General features: G+C 34.0%; 1 protein-coding gene across 1 annotated transcript in view; it reads right to left on the bottom strand.

Moving 5' to 3' along the window:
* Nucleotides 1-905: 905 nt before the first annotated feature.
* The window catches only part of LEMD3 (LEM domain containing 3), a 65564-nt gene continuing 45063 nt past the window's right edge, over nucleotides 906-21406 (bottom strand). Inside the window, exons 5-13 of the mRNA XM_007447384.1 lie at nucleotides 13009-13088; nucleotides 12777-12922; nucleotides 11733-11834; nucleotides 11522-11624; nucleotides 10664-10842; nucleotides 4193-4274; nucleotides 1462-1567; nucleotides 1277-1355; nucleotides 906-1069 (exon numbers count right to left, since the gene is read on the bottom strand). Of these exons, the coding sequence (XP_007447446.1) occupies nucleotides 906-1069; nucleotides 1277-1355; nucleotides 1462-1567; nucleotides 4193-4274; nucleotides 10664-10842; nucleotides 11522-11624; nucleotides 11733-11834; nucleotides 12777-12922; nucleotides 13009-13088 (1041 nt within the window). The remainder of the gene's footprint in view (nucleotides 1070-1276; nucleotides 1356-1461; nucleotides 1568-4192; nucleotides 4275-10663; nucleotides 10843-11521; nucleotides 11625-11732; nucleotides 11835-12776; nucleotides 12923-13008; nucleotides 13089-21406) is intronic.

Raw genomic sequence — 21406 nt, 5'->3', positions numbered from 1 at the left:
TGAATCTCTTACAACTGGTATCGGAACTTTCACACAATATCATACTCAGACATTTTTATATAAAACCTATAAAAGATATTTTAAACTTTTATCTAATACTTCCAGGTGTTTGGCTGTTTGATCTATATGATAGTACAGCCATATGTATATATGTGTGTGTATATATACACATATACAAATACATATATATATACATACACACATATATACACATACATATATATATACATTAGATTATGAATAAAATAGGAAGCTTATTTTACTGCTTTAATGCAGATATCCTCACAAAACAAGACTACTTTCGCCATCACCAGCATTTATACATATATACAAAAGCCAGTTTAAGTACATGTACATCCACTTATACTTATATGTAACCACTAAACCCAGATTGATTTTCCCATATTCCAGCTATAGCAAATGAATCTCTTACAAGCAATAGAAACCTAAGATTAAATTGGGAAATTAACAGTTTTACCACATTAGCCTGTAAGGAACTATGTAGGTGACTGTATACAAAAATTCACAACATTAGTTTACAGGAAATTACGGAAATACAAGAAGCCTTTTCACCATGCTTTTGTGTGGTTATCCAAACACTTCTTGGTGCAAAATTAACAACCACCACATCTGAAAATGCTTAATAAGGTCAATGTTCCTCATGCAAAACTTTAAGTGCATTGGCTTAAACTGAGCTCCAAAAACTGAATGAAACAATTATTCTATCTACTCAGCATTGCTGCTTCACTGCTAAGTCCCTTTGGAACCTTAAGATTTCTGGAACGTTCGAACAGATCTGTACTCAATAAAAATATTACATACAAAAAGCATTTAAAAAGGGAGACAAAGCCAAACAGGAATTTTCCTATTGTAAAGAACAGTCCTAGGAGTGGAAGAAAGTCTTTTCAGGAACCTCCTTGAGAATTGGCTAGGCCAGTCCGAAGACGAAGATGAGACATAGAGTTCATATGTTTATTTGATGGCTTCAAGGGAGTGTTGCAAGTAAGAGCTTGGGGAAAGCGATGGTGATATCTATCTAGTCGTAAATATTTTACTGTAACCAATTTCCCTGTTGTAAGATAAAAATAATATTTTAGATCTGTATGAATGTGCTTAATAGAAAACAAACTGTGGTAAAAGATACATGAACACAAAATAATCTAAAATTATTACTCTAAAAATGCTAACCTAAGATTCTTTAATTTAAAATCTGGTATAGTTTAACAGTAAACCATAATTTATCTTTTCAAAATGTTTGTCATACTCCATTTCTTACCATCAAACCAAGAGCCGTGCAATGCCTTAAAAGCTTTCCCAGCATATTCTGGAGACAGACATTTAACATATACACAACCCTGTGATATTTTTTAAAAAAATAAAAAGGGAAGAAAGAAAATAAATAGTCTTAGTTTAGTAGCAACAAATCCAAAACGTAGAATTCAATAGTAAAAGTTACTTTACCTCACGTGAATTTTTGTCTACTGCAATGTGAACAATGCCATCATTATCACTGCATTTTTCTAAAATTGCTTCTTGAATTGCCAAATGCCACTGATCCCCTATTTCCCTAAAAAATTAATGAAAACAAAAATCAACAGCCATCATCAAAAAGTCTACAAATAATAAATGCTGAAGAGGGTGTGGAGGAAAAGGAACTCTCCTACACTGTTGGTGAGAATGTAAATTGGTACAGTCACTATAGAGAACAGTATGGAGGTTCCTTAAAAACTAAAAATAGAGTTACCACATAAACCTGCAATCCCATTCCTAGGCATATATCGGGAGAAAACCATAATTCAAAAAGATACGTGCACCCCAATATTCATCCAATATTCATAGCAGCACTATTAATAGCCAAGACATGGAAGCAACCTAAATGTCCATCGACAGATGAATGGATAAAGATGTTGTATATATACATAAATGGAATATTACTCAGCCATAAAAAAGAATGAAATAATGCCATTTGCAGCAACATGGATGGACCTAGAGATTATCATACTTAGTGAAGTAAACCAGAGAAAGACAAATATCATATCATATTGCTTATATGTGGAATCTAAAAAAATGATACAAATGAACTTATTTACAAACAGAAAGAGACTCACAGACAAAGAAAACCATTATAGTTACCAAAGGGGAAAAGGGGGGAGGGATAAATTAGGATTTGGGGATTAATTTACACATACTATATACACTATATACTTATACACATTATTTTATATATATAATGTATACATAAAATAAACATAAAATAGATGTAAAATAGATAAACAACAAGGATCTACTGCATAGCACAGGGAACTACACTCAATATTTTGTAATGACCTATAAGGGAAAAGAATCTGAAAAGGAATATATATATACATATATATATACACACACATATATATGTATAACTGGATCACAGTGCTGTATACCTGAAACTAACATGGTATTGTAAATCAACTATACTTCAATAAAAAGAAATTTTTTTAAAGAATGAGCAAAAAAAAAAACAAACACAAAAGGTCTGTTGTACAACCTAAATATATAACACTTTTACTTTTCAATCATACCTCAATATGGCTGGGGGAAAAAAGAACAAAAAATCGACAGCTATATTCCTACTCAGAAGAAGTCTTTTGTTTTTTCCAATATATATACCCAACTAGAATGGGGATAGTTTAAAAACCATATAGTTAAAATTAACAGTATATAAATGCTTGTTACTAACAGTAGGTAGATTAAAAAATAATTAGCATTCAGAAGTCCCAGCCCTGCTCTCACTTTCCAGTCTAAGAACGCACATACTGAGGCACTGAAGGATCTCTACTATAGCAGAATAAATGTGCTATCATTTTTACGTTTAAAATCCTACGTACTTAAAGTCATTTCTCTTTTCTATCTAGACAAATGTTAATAAGCACTTTAACGAGTTACAGTAAACTTGTAAAAGTAAAGTATTATTTTTTAATGACATTTTCAAATTCCTAAACTTAAGGAAAATTCTTAGTATATAGTGTATTCTGAGCTTCTTTTTTTCCAAAATAATAGAAGCGTGAATATAAGACAAACATTTCGTACCTAAGTCACCTTGTACCTAAGTCACCTAAGGTGACATAAATCACCTTACTATTACGAAAGAGTTCCCGCTACAGTAACTCACATTTGTTTTTCTTGTGAGATATAGATGGTGGGTCCAAGGAAAAGGCTGTTACACTTCAAATTGTAAATCTTCATCTCAGGTAATAAAATACTGGACTGGCAGAGACATCCTAAACCCTAAGGTATGAGGTAAGATTCCAAATAGAGGGATCACCACATCGTTAATTGCTTCTCCCTCTGCAAAATGGAGGGGGTGCGTGTGTGTGTGTGTGTGTGTGTGTGTGTGGTGTGTGTGTGTGTGTGTGTGTGTACTGACAGTGCTTTGTCACATTTACAATTTTGCTGTCACTTATTTGGAATCTTACCATATCAACTATTTCTTGAAATAAATGAGCTATCAGATGGGACTTATGGGTATTTTATATGTAATACAATTTCTACTGTCAGCTTTTTTTAAAAAACAGAATTTGACTTGTCCTATCATTGCACAGATAAGTAGTCACCTCTAGGAAGCAAGTTCTAAAGATTATTACAGCTTATATGTGAAACATTATGGATTCTAAGGCAATAACTTTTGACTGTGCTATTTTCTGGATGCATGTGTTGTTGTAATTACATAGACAGAAAAGTTTCTCAAACAGTAAATGGACAAGTCTTGTAGAGGGGAAGCTATGTACATTTTTGTAGAAAACTTTTTACGAGTAGGATTTGGAAATTTTTAAATAGCAGATATTTCTATCTATATTGCCTACTGAGGCAAAGAACGGTGGCAGACACGACTTATACATCTAATAAAGGGTACTGTTGTCTGTCATCATATCTGTCATTAATTTGACTCAAGCATTTATCTGCTATGGAGATTCCCAGTGAATGCAAAGATTTATAAAAGTTTTACAAATCATTATACATCTGTGTCTTTTGGTGAAACCTTTGCTTGAAATTTAACAAAAAAGAAGAAATGAGAAAAACAGAACATTTCGGTAGTCAGAGATTCAGAAGTAGAAGATTTTTCTATTACAGACAGCATTATAAGAGTATCATGCATTTTTCAGCCAAATATTCCAAATAAAAATTACATACATGTACCTTTCATCATAATACTTACATAACTGGATCAAACATATTTCGAATCTTTAGACAAGGCGTCAAACTATTTGGTGGTGAATTTCTTCTATCTAAATGAAATGCTATAAAAAACAAATTCGTTTTACTATTTTCCATTGTTCCATTTTGTTGAAAAGTATTCAGCCATTCAGTTTATTCAAAAAATACTCACTGCATACTTTTATTATGAGCCAGACCCCTGGATCAAGGTGAATAAGACAGACACAGTCATTGTTCTCAAAGACTTTAGCTTAGTGGGGGAGACAGATGAAAAACAGTGTCACCCAAGAAATCATAATTGTGGTAAATCCTAAGAAAGAAGAGTACAGAAAGCTCTCAGGGTAACTTAAGCTAATCTGTGAATATCAGGTAACACTTCAAGGAGAAAGTATAATTTATGCTGGGACCTAAAGAATAAATACAATATAAATAGGCAGAGGAAAGAGAGGTGTAAAGGACATCTCAAGCAAAGGTGACAGCTTGTACAAAGCCCAAGGCAAGAAGGAACTTGGTATATTCAAGTAACTAAAAGATAGTCACTGTGACTAGAGTGGGGACAACAGAAAGATAAACCTGAAGAAGGGGATGCTGGATTATGGAGGACCATGCAGGCCACACTGAAGCACTTAGACATTACCATAAAACCGATGGGAAGCCACTCAAATGTTTTAAGGAGAGGAACAGTATGATAAGATCTCTTAAAATTATAAAATTTTTAAATAGAGTGTTATGTGGAGAATCAATTAGACGGAAGCAAAAGTGAATGCAAGGACACCAGTTAGGAGGTTATTATAGTTGTCTAAGAGGGAGATGATAGTAATGTGGATAAGACAGGCCAGCAATGCAGATGGAAATAACTGGACAGAATCAGGACATATTATGGAATAGATCTGACATGACTTGTTTAAAGACTGCACATGTGGGGGCTAAGGGAGAGATTAAGGATGACTCCCAGGTTTATGACAGAACCAACTGAGGAGGGGCAGGTATCATTAATTAGACAGGAACACCGGAGGAAAGGTCAGTTTGGAGAGAGAAGACATTAGGTTCATGCACATGTTGAATTTCCAGTGCTTCTTAGTAAAGGAGACAAGTATACAGCTGGGTATAAAAATCTGAAAACAAGAACAGAAGACTTAGTGCAAGATATAAATTTGAAAGTTATCAACATATATATAAAAAATGAAGTTGCAGCATAAGATCATCTGGGAAGACAGGGAGAATGATGAAAGATGGCCTGGAAAAACCCCAACACCTAGAGGTCCAGGAAAATCTAGAAAAGAAGATTTAAGAAAGGGTAAGAGGTAGGATGAAAACCAGAAGAAAGTGGCAACCACAAAGCCAAAACAAATTTCCAAGGCAGGATCAATTGTTAATACTGTTCAGTAAAATAAGGACAGGAAAGAAAAATGTCCACTGACTTTAGCAATATTGAAATCTGAGAGCTGTTTCCTTGAAGTGATGGGGGTGGAAAACAGATTGGAGTCAGCTGAAGAATAAATGGGAGGTGAAAAAGTAAAGACAGTGAGTAAATTGTTTAATGCTATTTGGCTATAAATAGGTAGACAGCTATAGGACAATGTATAGTGCACCAGTGTGTTTTAAAGATGAGACTATAGTATGTTTAAGTGCTGATGAAAAGATCCAAGAGAGGCAGGGATTTAAAACACAGTAAGGGAAGACACTTGAGAAGACCAGAGGGAATGGGATCCAGAGGGATCCTCTGAAGAGAAGGGCTCGGATCTTTGTTAAGTGAGACAGCTCCTCAATTGCAAGAGGAGGTGAGGATGAGTGTAGATTTTGGTAATTCTATGAATTTGGTGGTGGAAATTTGAGGCAGGTACAATCTGATTGCTTCTATTTGAGTCATCAGCTGAGAATTAGAAGACACAGAAGAAGGGCAAAAGGTTTGAAAAGAGGGGAAGAAATATAAAATTGTTATTGAGTAGAGTAGGTAAGTGAAGTGACTAGTAAAAAATGGTAAGAATAAGAAAGGCAGGTAGTACTGAAGACCTAATTGAGGTTAATTATAACCTCAATTGAGGTTAGTTATAAAGGTACCAGTCTGCCAAGTTGCATGATTTTCTCCTGCTATGCTCATCCATTTGCATATAGACAGGCACAGATAAACAGTTTCATCCTTGGTTGGAATATACCAGGGTAAGATGAAGGACAAGTGATGACATAAAGGTACTAGCAAGAGAGTGATTGAAAAGATGGATCATGAAAACTAAGATGCACAAGAAAAGAAGTAAAGATAGGAGAAATGCTGAAAACTGGAGAAAGTAGGCGCATTGAAGAATCAGATTCTGGAGTTCCCAAATACATAAAGCAGGAAAGTTGAAAGGATGAGTTTATGATAAAGACCAGAGCGTATCAATTAAAGATTTCAGAACTGTCAGTGGTAAGAAACATCTGGAGTACAAATGTCTGAACAGTGCCTGATATGGGGTGGAGGAATGGTCACTAGACATGAAAAATCTTTGCCAAATCTCAGATCAAGAAGGTTTGTGAACATCTAGTACCTTCCGAACTTCTCTACCAGTGTACAGATTCTGTTCTTAGATGACCTTTTAGCTGCAAACAATCTGACTTCCTTGAAATTCCAATAACGGCCTGGGCCAGCAGGGGATGCACCAGAGAAAACAGAAGCATTCATACCACCTTATCCTAGCCTAGACCCAAGTTTCCACAAAATAACAGACCTGGGAGAAACTATCCCTGACCAACCCTAGTCAGAAAGTAGTCCAAGAGATCAAATTGATTTTTAAGATATAAGCTTTATCTCCCTAACTAAACCCTAATTACCATGGCCATGTAAAGATACAGTAGTTATTGAATGATACATTTCAAGTACCTCAGGAACTACCTTTGGGTCCTTCAAATGAATGTTGTTTATACCAAACACTACATTTGTCAGAAGCATAAATAATTCTCTGGCTCCCCAGCAAACTGGTACTTTAAAATAACTTTAGGGACTTCCCTGGTGGCGCACTGGTTAAGAATCCACCTGCCAGTGCAGGGGACACGGGTTAGAGCCCTGATCCGGGAAGATCCCACATGCCGCAGAGCAACTAAGCCCGTGCGCCACAACTACTGAGCCTGTGCTCTAGAGCCCGCGAGCCACAACTACTGAGCCCGTGCGCCACTACTAAAGCCTGCACAACTAAAGCCTGTGCTCCGCAGCAAGAGAAGCCACCACAATGAGAAGCCTGTGCACCGCAACAAGGAGTAGCCCCCGCTCGCCACAACTAGAGAAAGCCCGTGCGCAGCAACGAAGACCCAATGCAGCCAAAAATAAAATTAAATTAAAAAAATTTTAAATAAAAATAAACTAATTAAATAAAATACCTTTAGAAATACTAATGTTATCAATGAATTTATATTTAACTACGTTTTAGAAATTGAACTAAAAATTCAATAAGGCTGATTATTTAACAGTTACTTGGGAAAAGTATCATCAAATGACAACAGCTTGTAGTGGTAGTGAACTCAAAAGACTACTGTAATTACCAACCCTCCAGATATGTACCATTTATTTATTTGGCCATGCTGTACAGCTATGGGATCTCAGTTCCCTGACCAGGGATTGAAATCCAGTGAAAGCTTGGAATCCTAACCACTAGGCTACCAGGAACGCCCCAGACATGTACCTTTTAAACCACCGCATTTATAAGGGGAGAAACATTAAGCTTGTTAGTTAAGTTAAACTATCTGTTCACATAACAAACCGTCAGAACCCTCTAGTATACATCCATTTTTATACAGTACAACATTTGTGCTCAGATATACTTAAATGAAAGCAAAACTTATTTTATGTATTAATCACTTTAAAAAGCTAGGTCGGAGTCATTTAGTTACATTTAAATAGACTATATATTTAATAGCATAAAAATGTAAGTAATATTAACACTAAATTCTCTCTGCATTAGAGCTATATGTTCTTTTTATTTTTTTTATTTTTTTTTATTTTTTGCGGTACGTGGGCCTCTCACTGTTGTGGCCTCTCCCATTGCGGAGCACAGGCTCCGGACACACAGGCTCAGCGGCCACGGCTCACGGGCCCAGCCGCTCCACGGCATGTGGGATCTTCCCAGACCGGGGCACGAACCCATGTCCCCTGCATCGGCAGGTGGACTCTCAACCACTGCGCCACCAGGGAAGCCCAGAGCTATATGTTCTTAAATGAGGCAAAAAGATGTATAACTATCATTAAGAAAATTCCAACAACTTCTCATTATCAGCTTTTTGTAACAATTCTTCTTATGATGAAATTCTTAAAAGAGCTCAAGTCTTTCTTGCTATAAATCTGAAGACTTCCATTTTATCACTACAACCATCCAAAAATTGAATTGGTATACTTCAAGTAAATAGTTACCAAGTGTTCTATGTCAGTATTTTCTGCCTTCAGGTTAAAATTATCTCAGCCATTACACCTTTTTTTCTATTTGCTAAGTAGCAGGTGTCTTACTTTACTCTCAATTCCTTTCTAGGTCCAGGAACAGGGCCCTAATCACTGTAACTGTTTATCAAAGACTGTCAAGAAAAGAGAGATTAAATTTACAATTCTTTACATGGCCCATTTAGAAATATGCAAATTAAGGTAGCTCAGTACTTGGCATATAGTTTCCAAACATTTAATACACTGAAACTTGGATAAAACACTTAATACGTAAAAAGTAGCTGGAGGGCTTCCCTGGTGGCGCAGTGGTTGAGAATCCGCCTGCCAATGCAGGGGACACGGATTCAAGCCCTGATCTGGGAAGATCCCACATGCCCAGAGCAACTAAGCCCGTGCACCACAGCTACTGGGCCTGCTATCTAGAGCCCACGAGCCACAACTATTGAGCCCACGTGCTACAACTACTGAAACCCGCACACCTAGAGCCCGTGCTCCGCAACAAGAGAAGCTACTGCAATGAGAAGCCCATGCACCACAACGAAGAGTAGCCCCTGCTTGACACAACTAGAGAAAGCCCGCACGCAGCAACAAAGACCCAACACAGCCAAAAATAATTGAATGAATAAATTAATTAAAAAAATAAAACTTCTAAAAAATATATTAAAAAAAAGTAGCTGGAGATTTTTAAAATATTGTATTAATTCAGGTTGAGTTTTAACTACTACTATAACTGACCTTAAGTTGTATTTTATCATTTTTGCACAGTCTTTTCCTAGCTAAAGATTATGATAAAGTGAAAATAATAGTCTGAGGTTTTAAATCCTAGAGATTATAACGTGTCCAATTTAACACACTTAAATAAATCATACCACAACTAATTTTTAAGAACAACATGGATTATCTAGTTGAAAATTGCCTTTGGATTCATCTTGAAAATCTCACTTATTTTAAATAACTTATTTTAAAATAAGACAACTACAATGATAAAAAAAATTCATATGAACAAAAACAATGGCCTAGAACTTCAGATGCATACATGAGCACCAACTGTTAGCTCTATGATGAAATTAGGCTGAGACTCCACATGCATCATTATAAGGCACTAAGGTAATCAGATCTGACTGACAGCCTATGGTTTCATAGGACCCTTCTGCATGTACCCTAAAGCAAATAGTTTATGGTTTAGTGTCATTTTGGCAACATAAAAACTTTATTTTTATGCCACGATTATATAAACTATTATTCAAGCTCTTTGAAAGTGAAAATTAATTACAGAAAATCAGGAAGAGATTGGATTTTATTTTATTTCAATATCAAAACAACCTACCTTTCCCATATAGTCTATGTCTAGCAAGCATTGATAAATATGCTTTTTATCCAACAAGATTAAAAGAAACTCAACTCATTACTAGTTCTGAAATATAAATTAAACTAGCCATGAGATTTCTTTTTGCAAATAACCATTAAGATACAAAAAATTCAAATGAGGTAACAGTTATCGCTTTGGATACGTAAGGCAACCAAACACCAAACCCTCTTATAAACTTACAAATAGCTGTTTTTGCAACTATGCAAGCATTAAGAAAAATATGGAATGATACCCACAAAAGCTACTTGGCAGGGGATATGCAGGTGGAAGACTCTTAATGAAAAACAGAAAGGCAAGCAAAAATTGAAAAAAGAGCAGTTAAAAGTTATAATTCCACTTACACATGTTTAAAATACAAAACAAATTACATGTGTCTTATTTGCACAAAAAATCAGGGGAAAAGAATGCAGTTAGATCTTTAATATACTAAGTTGCTTTGGTAAGTGAAAGAGGAAAAAAAAATTAAAGTAATGTATCTAGAATTCTATCACAGTGAAGACAAACCATGTTGTTTGTATTAGCAAGGAGAAAAGTGGGAGGACATGTTAAGAAGTTAACACTGATTCCTTCTATGGGATGGAACCGGAAGGGAGCTCTGCCTTCATACATCTTTCAGTTATACTATTTTACTTTAAACACGTTAAGACTTTTGCATTTGAAAAAATTACATTTATATTTTTTTGTTGTTTAAAAATACATACCTTGACCTTGCCACACTTTAGAAGGTATTACTAATATTTTGTCACAGGATGCAGAAGGCTGGATCCACCGCCAAACTAGAAAATCTGCACCACCTATTCTTCGTGTTTCCGTGCGAACTCTAGACTCGTTAGCAGCAAGGAAGTCAACAGCTCTATCCCAGACTTTCTTCATTTTTCTCCTATCATTTGAAGGAAAATGACAACTTTACTATCATCTTGGCTTGTCATCTTTTTCAAATATTAGTCATTGAAGGTAGTGGTTACTCTTAATGCAGGTTGTTCTTATCACTGCATACGGAGGAGTTTTTTCCAAAAAGATTTAGATGACTGAACCTCACCTCAGATTGACTATATTTGGAACAATGCACTGGTATCCGGCCCCCCCGCCCCCGCCGCCTCCTGCACAAAAGCTCCACTGGTGATTCTGATGTGTTGCTAGGGTAAGAATGTTGCTTTAGAATGTGACATCATCTTTTATTTTCAAGAAGTTATTGCTTAATTCTTTTATTTAAAAAGCTTCATTAACAACAAAAGGAAGTATTTTAAAACATTATTAATAAAACATCTCTGGCTATTCTCTGTCTCTGTTTCCTTATCAAGACAGAATTAAAGGAAATAAGGTAGAGACTGACAACAAAGAATCAAAAGTGTATATTTTGAAATCCAGTTGTCTATTATGCCACTCAAAATCAGGAAGATAATAGATGAAAATTTAGAAAAGAGTTTAAAGTACAAAAATAAAGCCTGTACAATAAAACAGGTCTAGTTGAGAAGGGTCACAACTCTCAGTGTAATTTTCACGACTGCAGAAGATACCAACATTCTGATTTACTTCAACTCATAATGTGTTGAACACACCTGTCGTGAGGCTGTATTAAGGAATTTCGCACATGGGGAATAGGCATGTAAGGCTGTAAATCTTTATTTTCCTGGCAAGCTTCATTATGACTTCGTAAAACATCTGAAAGTAAATCAAACAAATTTACAAATGAAGCAATCACCGGACATCATGGAGTTTAACACATAATGACTATTCTAGAAGTAGTTTAGATTTTTACAAATACTATACCTATAATCTTTACCACCATATCATACATCTGCCTTGTTTCTTCTTCCTCTTTTGTCCAGCGATATTTCATGTAACGCAGAACAACGCAAACCATCACTACACCTGCAATATTTATATATTGTGTTTTTAAAACTGTGGTCAATGGCATTCAATAATATTCACTGCAACTTGAAGTTATTTTGTCAGTTGTTAAATGTGGTATTAACAAAATAAAGCAAAAAAAAGCCATTTTGACAGTTTCTACAGTGACTATTTTAACTGCCATAATGGGATAATGGAATAAGCCTTCAAGACAGTGGTCTGAATTAGCTACATGATCAAATTACATAGAAAAATTTAATATTAAACATTTCCCAGAGTGTCACTTAATATCTCCAGAAAAACCATTTCTTCATTAGGCTGACAACTGAACATTTAAATTCTATTATTTTTTTTGAAAACAAAGTAACATAACTATGTTTCACAAACTTTTTTCTTTCAGCATTAAGCTACGAGAAAGGTGAGTCTTATCAGTCTGTAAACAAACTACCTCTAACTTTTAGTAACCTGAATTATTTTTACAGGACTTGGGCAGAAAAAAGAAAAAAATATGAGTATCTCCTAAATTCCTGTTATGAATCAAAATAGTCAGATAAAATCTAGGAATCTGAATGAAAAATTCATTTAATGGTATTTTTTTAATTAAAAATAATTTTAATGAAGTTAATTTCTAATATAGTATTTTAAAAATAAGCTTAATTTTTGTATCTTCCTGTTCTGTTTCCTAAGGTAGATTTCTATCTATGCACTAAATTTGCTTTTTCTGTGACATTCACATGACAAAGTTTGATTCCCACCTCTCCTCACAGCACTGTTTTCTAGGCCCTTAGATTGATACGGACATTATAGAAACCCTCAATATTCTTATACCTTACTGAAGACTTCTGGATGCGATTTATAATGACAACTATCACAGAAGTATATTCTCAATCCTGGCATTTGGTGAAATACAGACACAAAAATTCTAGATTACAATGTATCTGCTTTCTCATCCTCACAACTTACCTAAGCATAACAACAATAACCTGTGGGTGACAGTAATAAAAGCACGTCGAAAACGACACCAGAAGGACATCTGTGGTCTTGTGGATTGTAAAAACTGTACATCAACTATATTTGTCAATTCTTCCTCAGGGCCATAACCAACACACCTATTTAAAAATAATTAAGGGAGAGTTTAGAGTCAAAATCACTTCTTAGACTACAAAATGGACAAAGTGGAAACCAAATCCTTTACCTTATTCCAACATCTTTTCCATTTTCAAAAATCCACTGCAATGAGATGTTAAATATACCTTCATATTCAGGACCTAAATCCTAATAAGAAAAATAGAGAAAATAACTAACTATTCTTTACAATTCACATCCACTTGTTATGTGTACGTTGTCCTATAAATAACATACTTTATATAACACTTTAAACTATATAACATAATAAAAATATATTATTCATTACAGAAAAATGAAAGGAGAAAAAAGAAAAAAGTCACCATTTCCCCACCACCCTAAGATAACCACTGAACATTTTGCTATGTTTTCTTTTCATTTTTTAATTTACAGATTTAAAAAAATAATAATTTTCTTTTCAAGTATCATTGTGATTAAGAGTAAATTAGTCCCCCCACCACTTTTTTAATGGAACACTATCTGTAGATGAACAAATGACAATTATTCAGACTTGGATGTTTAACAGCTGTTTTCTCAACAAGTGAATGAAGTTAAGCCCATCAACTCCAGAAAAACAACTGATTGTGTTATCAATGATAAAATTCAAGCTTTCAAGTGAAAAGCAGAATTTCAAAAAATGCTCATCCATTACTATGAGCCTAACAACTTCACAATACTTGAAAACCTTTGCGGTGAGACTATGCTGTGATATTAACAAATGTGACTTTTGAGCATGGCATAATAAAATGTGTCAACCTTTGGAAGATCTGCATAACCAGGGAACCAATATTTTCCAAATGAACAATCACGAGCTATAAAATCTTGCATGGGTAAAAGATCTATTCTAAGTGCAAAACAGACCAAAGGTACTAAAGGTATGAAAAGTATGAGTACGAAAAGTTTGCTGACATAGCTGTAAATTCTACATTGCCGCTAATCTTTAAGAAACTACTACTTGTAGAGTTTTGGTATTGAAGAATATCTACAATTATCGGAATAGAGAATTAAAATACTTTTCCCTGTTTTGACTACGTATCTGTGTGAGGCTAGATTTTCTTGAGGTACTTCAACCAAAACAGCATCACGATGGATTAAGTGAAGAAGCAGATATGAAAAGTCGGTTATTTTTAATTAAGATAGACATTAAAGAGATTTGCAAAAATATAAAACAATGCCACTTCTCACTAAATGTTTTTATTTTGGAAAATATAGTTATTTTTCATAAAAATACAGTATTTATGTTAACGTAATAAATTCATTATTCTTATTTTAAATGAATAAGTAAATTTTTAAATGTTGTCTTAACTTTAACATGGCAAATGTATATCTAAATATAAATAAATACGTATCTAGCCCACAAGCAGATGTCATTTAGAATCATCAGTAATTTTAGGAGTGCAAAAAGTTTAAGAATTGCTGAGCATAAGTGGATTATGTATTTTTTAAATCAAAATATTAAAAACAAAAGTGGTATTATATTACACATACCGTTTTTCTACTTGCTTTATTCACAGAATGAGGTGGCATGAATGTCAATGTCAGTACACATGGAACAACGTCAATTTTTTCCAGCAAGATAATATTCCATTGTGTGGTTATTTTACACTAATCACCCCCTTATTAATGAACATGAAGTGTTTCCAATTTCAGTATACCAAATAATACTGTAAATAAACATCCTTGAAAATTCCTTCATTCAAAATATTTATTGAGGGCTCACTATGTGCCAGGTACTATTCTAGGACCTAGAGATGTAGCGCTAAACAAAAGCTGAAATTCCCTGTGCTCATGGAGCTTGCATTCTATTCAAAAATTATGTCTTTATGTACTTTTGGAAGTGCAAAAAATGAATTTCTAAAAGTAGAAATAAGAAATCACTTTTTAAAATCCCTTAAAAATGTTTATAAGTAAATAGCTATTGAATTTTAACAACATATTCTTCAACAGCTTTGGAAATTACAAGGTTCTCATTTGATCAGTTTCCTTCCTAATATGAAACTAGCGGTTATTTTAATATAACAAATTTGAAAGTATAGTAAAGAATTTTATGAAGCAGAACTAATATTGCTAGGCATCATTACTTATGTGTAACTACTACTACGATTTTCAGATGCTGAAGATAACTATAGGCTATCTGTTATTTTTTTAAGTGTGATAATTTTGGCAATATTTATAAATATCAAAAAATTGTAGCCAATGTTACTATTTAATTATTGAGAAATGGTTTATATGTGAGATCACTTCAGTGGGATATTATGAATTTAGAAATGATCATGATGACAGCTAAATAGCTATATGCTTTAAAAAGTAAAATACAACATTCAACTTATTTATAACTATAAAAGATATATACTCATTTGAGTAAGAACTAGAAAATAACGAAGAAAAAGTAAATTTTGTTTAATATTGCCCGAAGATGTTATGCGATTATACAAAACAATTTCAGGCAGTTACTGTTTTAATTGTTATAAAATTAGAAATCACTTTGTATATAACTAGAAATCAAACAGAATGGACATTCACAATACTCTAAAATTAGAGCAGATTCAAGCTTTGATAAAGGAACACCAACAGAACATACTTCTGGTTACACTGCATGGATTAGGATTAGATAAAGCACAAGTTATACAGAATTTTGAAAATCCATAAAGCAATATTAATATGGGTTATTAATAGGGGAGCTGAAGACCTTGCGTTGATTCCTCTTTGTAATGTATTGGTTTTTAAAAATGATTTTGTACTCATTTAGTTTCTTTCAAAGACTTCATCCTTCAAAGACAAAGACATGATAGCACCCTTGAAAGATGTGGATATTTTAAAAAAATCAATGAAATACATACATTGTATTTAACCTGTATTTACATATATGCTCTTCAGTTTGTATTAATACAGTATGCAGAATATTATGACATGTTTGCATTATTACACAGAACTTAGAAAGCTAGACTATAAACATATGTCAAAGAATGTAAAAACAAATAAATTTCCAAGTTTACTAGTTATATAATTTAAATACAAAAATTTTAGGAAGCTAAAAACATTATAAACAAAATTACTATCCTCATTAATTATCCTAAAAAATGTACATAATGGTTCAAATTAACAAGGACACCTACTCTAATAAGTTATGTGGAGGAACAAAGAGCTTAACACTTCTAGTTATAAAATACTAAGGATAGAAAAGGGCATCCATTGTTATTTTTCCCATTTTTTGTTTTCCTTTCCTATGTTAATACCCCTGGATATCCAATGACTACCTGGAATACAATAGAACCATGGAATGTTCCTTTATGAATACAGATTTTCAAAAAACAAATGATAATTTACTTAAAACTTCATTAAAGATTAAAAGGGTGTTGAGTTCTTAAATAAGCTATTACTTCCACAAGAATTCTACATAGTAATTAGAGTTCTATAGTATCAAAAAATGGAATTTTTATAGACATAGAAGTTGAATTTTTTTCTGGCTTATGCTAATTAAATAGCTCATGCTAACACTGTAGCATACACAGCATCTACCTGATTATAAGAGTCTGAAGTGTTTTACTGTTCACTTTTTGGAGCTACCTGGAAAGCTGTAAGGCAGGGGTAGGCCAACTTTTTTGTAAAGGGCCAGAGAGTAAATATTTTAAGCTTTGCAGCAGTATACACTTCTGGTCTCTGTCACTTTTTTTTTTTTAAGCAACCTTTAAAAACATTGTAAAAACACAGCAGCGCGATGTGAAATTTATTGATACTTTAGCATTCCTGTATCATAAAACGCCCATTTTCTAATAACTGATGACAAAACTCAGGAGGAAACTAAGTTTTTAATTTTAAAATCAGGTCTACTATTAACATAATTGCTTATAACTAGTTACTTATAGGCAATAGTTCTGCTAACACACTGCTGATTGCTTCATAGAAATCTTTCTAAATTCAAAGCATGTTTTTCCAAATCTTTAACAAATCTATTTTAATACACTATATGTGTACACATACACACACACCCATGATTCCCAATTACAAATTTACTTATTTTCAAAATAACTAGCCAAAAATGTGTATTTAAAAACCTGTATCAGATGCTTCGAACTTGGATTACAAAGTACAAAAATAATACTGTTTCATGTAAAAGATTCTGTTCATTAAATAAAGTAACAAAACATTTGTAAGGAGGGAAAATGATACTGGTACAGGGAGAAGTCAAGCAAAGATTAAAAATCTATTGGATATAGTTCACAAATGGATAATTTACATGGTAATAATAGCTACGTGGCTTTCTAGTTAGTGAATATTCTGCTTAATTGTGAGATGATATATGCCATACATTAGATGCTACCTTTAAGTAAAATACGACACACAGAAATCAATAGTGAGTATGATTTAATTCTTGATGATTCAGTGGAAACTTGCTCTTTCACCTCCAAGAATAATGGAAAGAACATGGTCCTTAGAATCAAAGAGGCCTGGAATCAGATCATGACTCCACTACTGAATAGCTAGGTGTATAACCTTAAGCGGAAATAAGAGAAAATAAGTCATTTATGCAGATGAATATACTTTGATCAATTCTTCAGATTCTAAACCCTATTCAGGGTCAGTCCCTTGACCACTCAATAGATGAGGGTAGGGGCTATAAACCCAGGCCTTCCATCTAAGAGGTAGAACAATACAGTGAAAACAGCAAATACTTTGATTCTATTCACAGTTCCATCACTTACTCGCTGGACGACCTAGTTATTAAACCTCTCTGAGCTTTAGTTTCTTAATAAAGTGGGTCTGATACCATCTACCTTTCCGGATCATTGTGAAATCAAAGGTAACATACAGAAAGTACTAAGATAAATTATACTTGAAATATTATAATTATTATGAAATGTATCCCTCACTCCATTTCTTAGAATACTTATTTTTCCACAAAGATACAATTTTATTAACAGTGATTAGCATTCTAAGCTAGTTCACAAAAAATCTACCCAGCCCATAATTTGGCACATTTGCAGCTATCTTCTTTCCTATTATATTCTTCACAAACCTTAAACATATTGGGTTAAAAATTAAACAGGTTTTGAAAGTGACCTAGGAAATGAACTACCATCCATTACATCATTCTATTGTTAAGTTATCATACAAAGCTCCCACCATTTAACTTAAAAAGCAATCTATGTCTTTTCATGAAAATATAGTGCCATGTATTTCCTAAATGTTCCACCAGAGGGACCTGTTAACTTTTTACAAATCAAAACAAGCTTTCAATCTCAAAAATGATGAATAAAAAGTTCAAGAAAAACACTGGAGAAGTAAGAAAAAGTGTTTAAGTTATTTAAATTAATTGTCACATTTATTTAAATTTCCTTTGAAGGAGAAAGTGGGAGCAATAAAATAAAAATAGAATGTAAAAAATCAAACTGAAGAAAAATTTTAAACATTTTTACTGAGGCTTATTCACTCATTTTACTCCATCAAACATTTACTAATACTGTGTTTAAAATGCACTAGAAGTTGGGGAAAAAATTAGCTTATACTGTAGGAGTGCTACATACTCCCTGGCTCATTTACTCCTGAATGCAAAAGCTTAATTGTGTTGCAGGTGAAACCATAGTACAAATACATAAAAGGTACAATAGATCCCTCTCCACAAACAGGAAGCCTACAATATATATGTGGTCATCATTATTTGATACCAGCTTCGTAGTGGGGTTCTTCCATACTTATTCTAGAACTTGGGTAAAATAAAATATCAATTTTGGATAGATTGTGTTAAAATTATCATTAAAAATTAGAAAGTAATTTGGCAACATATATCAAAAGCATTAACAAAAGTTCTTTGAACAAGTAATTTCATTTCCAGGACTATTTCCTAAGGAATTGATCACAAAATCAAGTACTATAATGCAAAAATTAAGGTGCTTTCATAATACCAAAAAAACCACAAACCAGTACAATACAATCATGTAAAGAAATATTATCCAGTGATAAAAAGAAATAATTTTTAAAAACCTGAACAATGACATGGGAAAACACTAACAACTTTAAGGAAAAAATATAAAAATATTTACAATATGACATTTATAATATTTATAGTGATACTAATTTGGGGGAAAAAATATAAGACTAGAGAAACATGGACCAAAATGAGTGGCTAATCTTAGGTGGTGAATTTGAAATGCAACTTTCCTTTTATTTTCTGTATGAGTTAAATCATAAGCATGGGTTAATGTTATACTGAAAAAATAAGCATTATTAAAAACAGCACCTAAAAGCTTTTATCTAAACCTTAAAGCTTTATTTTTTTGGAAAAAACCCTGTTTAATGCTTTTTTCCTTTTAGTAGCAGTCCAAACTGCATCTTTGGTGGTAACAAGCCATACCAGATTTCACAACATTTGAAAAGCTAAAAATGGGACTCCAAAAAGAAAAGGTTAACACTAACAAACACACACACACACACACACACACACACACACACACACACACACACACACACACACACCCCTAAATGTATAAGGATATTACCTACATAAAGTAACTTCACTTAACTAATTAAGAAATTAATCCAAAATCTCTTGTAAAAATATACGTTAGAAATTCTACTGAATTAAAAAAAAAAAGGGCAAAACCCAATCTGAAACATAAAATAGTCCCAGAGAAAAGATATTAAAATCTTTTAAGACCAGAATTCTTTACCATCACTTTTTTTTTTTTAACTCAATACAGGCAGTTCCCAACTAACTCATGCATGGGTGTATCCATTAACTCCTTTGCTGCCAGCCTTCAATCAAACTAATCTCTTGTACCCTACTGCTGCCTGGCTTAGACTCCAACTTGTCCCAACCCTGGTTCTGTGTCCTTCTTTTTACCTTATCCAATCAAATGGCTGGGGACGGGAACGAGAGGCAGTTAATCATCCTTCCACACCAACCTGACTCTTCTTCAGCTCCAGCTTAACTACTGATCAAGCCCCATCCTGTTCCCAAGCCATATCCCATCCAACCCTTTAGTCCTTCCTTCAAATACAATTCAGTAGATTTTAAGAGTCTTGAGGTTTGTCTGAAATGTAAATTAATCCTGCTCCAGGAATTTATGACCAATGATAACAGATATCTGATATCTGTGCCATTACCTCTTTGAGAGATTCAACTGGGAAAAAAAAAGAAGAGAAGCAGGAGGGAATCACTGGTTGGGATCAGTTTTTCCCACTGTTAAAAGTAAAAACATGTTCAAATCATAATGAATGGCTTGCTGGCTTTGGATTCCCACATGCTATGCCCTTTTCCTGGAATATTTGATTCTATGTTCCCTTTAGCCTACTCAATCCAATCCCTTCTTTGCCCCCCACCCCCATAATATATCTAGCAGTTTTTCCATCCCTTAAGACAAAGTCCCATAATCGTAAGCCCTTCTTATTTAGACCTTTTTGGATCCTAATCCTTTAGGTATCCAATCTATTAACTATTACGCTATCCATGAATTTGCCTGTCATCAATGTTCTCATCTAGGTCAAAAGTGAAAATGAAGAAAAGAACAAGGTTGAGAGACAAATCCTGCAGCATGTTATTAGAAAACTCTCTTCAGAGTGACACGGGTTTAATTAGTTAGGAAACACACACACAAAAAAGTAAAATTTATTGGAAGTTATTATAATCATCAGGCACTGACCTAGGTACTTTATATTCTCACAAGTCTCCCAACAACTCTGACAGGCATTATTAAGAACAGTCCCACTTTCACACTGAGATACAGGCACAGAAATGTAAAGGGACTTTACCAAGACACACGGTTTCTATGTGCCAGTGCTAGAATTGGAATCAACATCAAATCTCCATCATGTTATACTGTCTCAACATCTTTTAAGTATCTACATGTAAGTTATGAATTAAGTTAAAAACTGAGTCCATATTTGTCTTTTTTGACAAGCATATCATGGCAGATTGTCACTAAAACCTCGCTGAAAGCCTTAGAACTATACTACATTCTAAATTAAAAAAAAAAAAAAGAGGGGGTAAGGTCAGCAAGATGACAGAATAGGAAGCTCCAGACCCGCCTTCCCCTACAGAGACACAAATTCAATAATACCCCTTTGTAAGAAATCTAGAAACCGGTTAAGAGCCTCCTGTACCCCAAGCATGTGCAAAACTAGCTGCATGAAAGTAGGAAAATTCATAACACTCACTCACCGGAGCTCCTTCCCCTGGCATACCATAATGTGATCTGGAGAAAATTCCCAACTCCTGGCTTATCCTTGAGGAGGGAAAGGAAGACTGGAACATATGCCCAATGTTCAGACTTTTCAGGGGCTGCCAGAGGGACTGCCTTCTGTCTTGCTTGAATCTTAGCACTAATAGGTAAGGGCACCAGGTTGGGGGTTGCCAAGAACAAAGGCAATGAACTAATACACACTCATTTGCCACTGCCCCGCCCTGAAGCTCAGCGCAGAATAAGTGGCAGAAAACCCCTAACTCCTGGTTTCTCCCCAAGGAGGGAAAG

This window comes from Lipotes vexillifer, unplaced genomic scaffold (assembly GCF_000442215.2).
Source record: "Lipotes vexillifer unplaced genomic scaffold, Lipotes_vexillifer_v1.1 scaffold170, whole genome shotgun sequence".
Lineage (NCBI taxonomy): Eukaryota > Metazoa > Chordata > Mammalia > Artiodactyla > Lipotidae > Lipotes > Lipotes vexillifer.
This window is presented reverse-complemented; position numbering and strand designations above follow the sequence as displayed.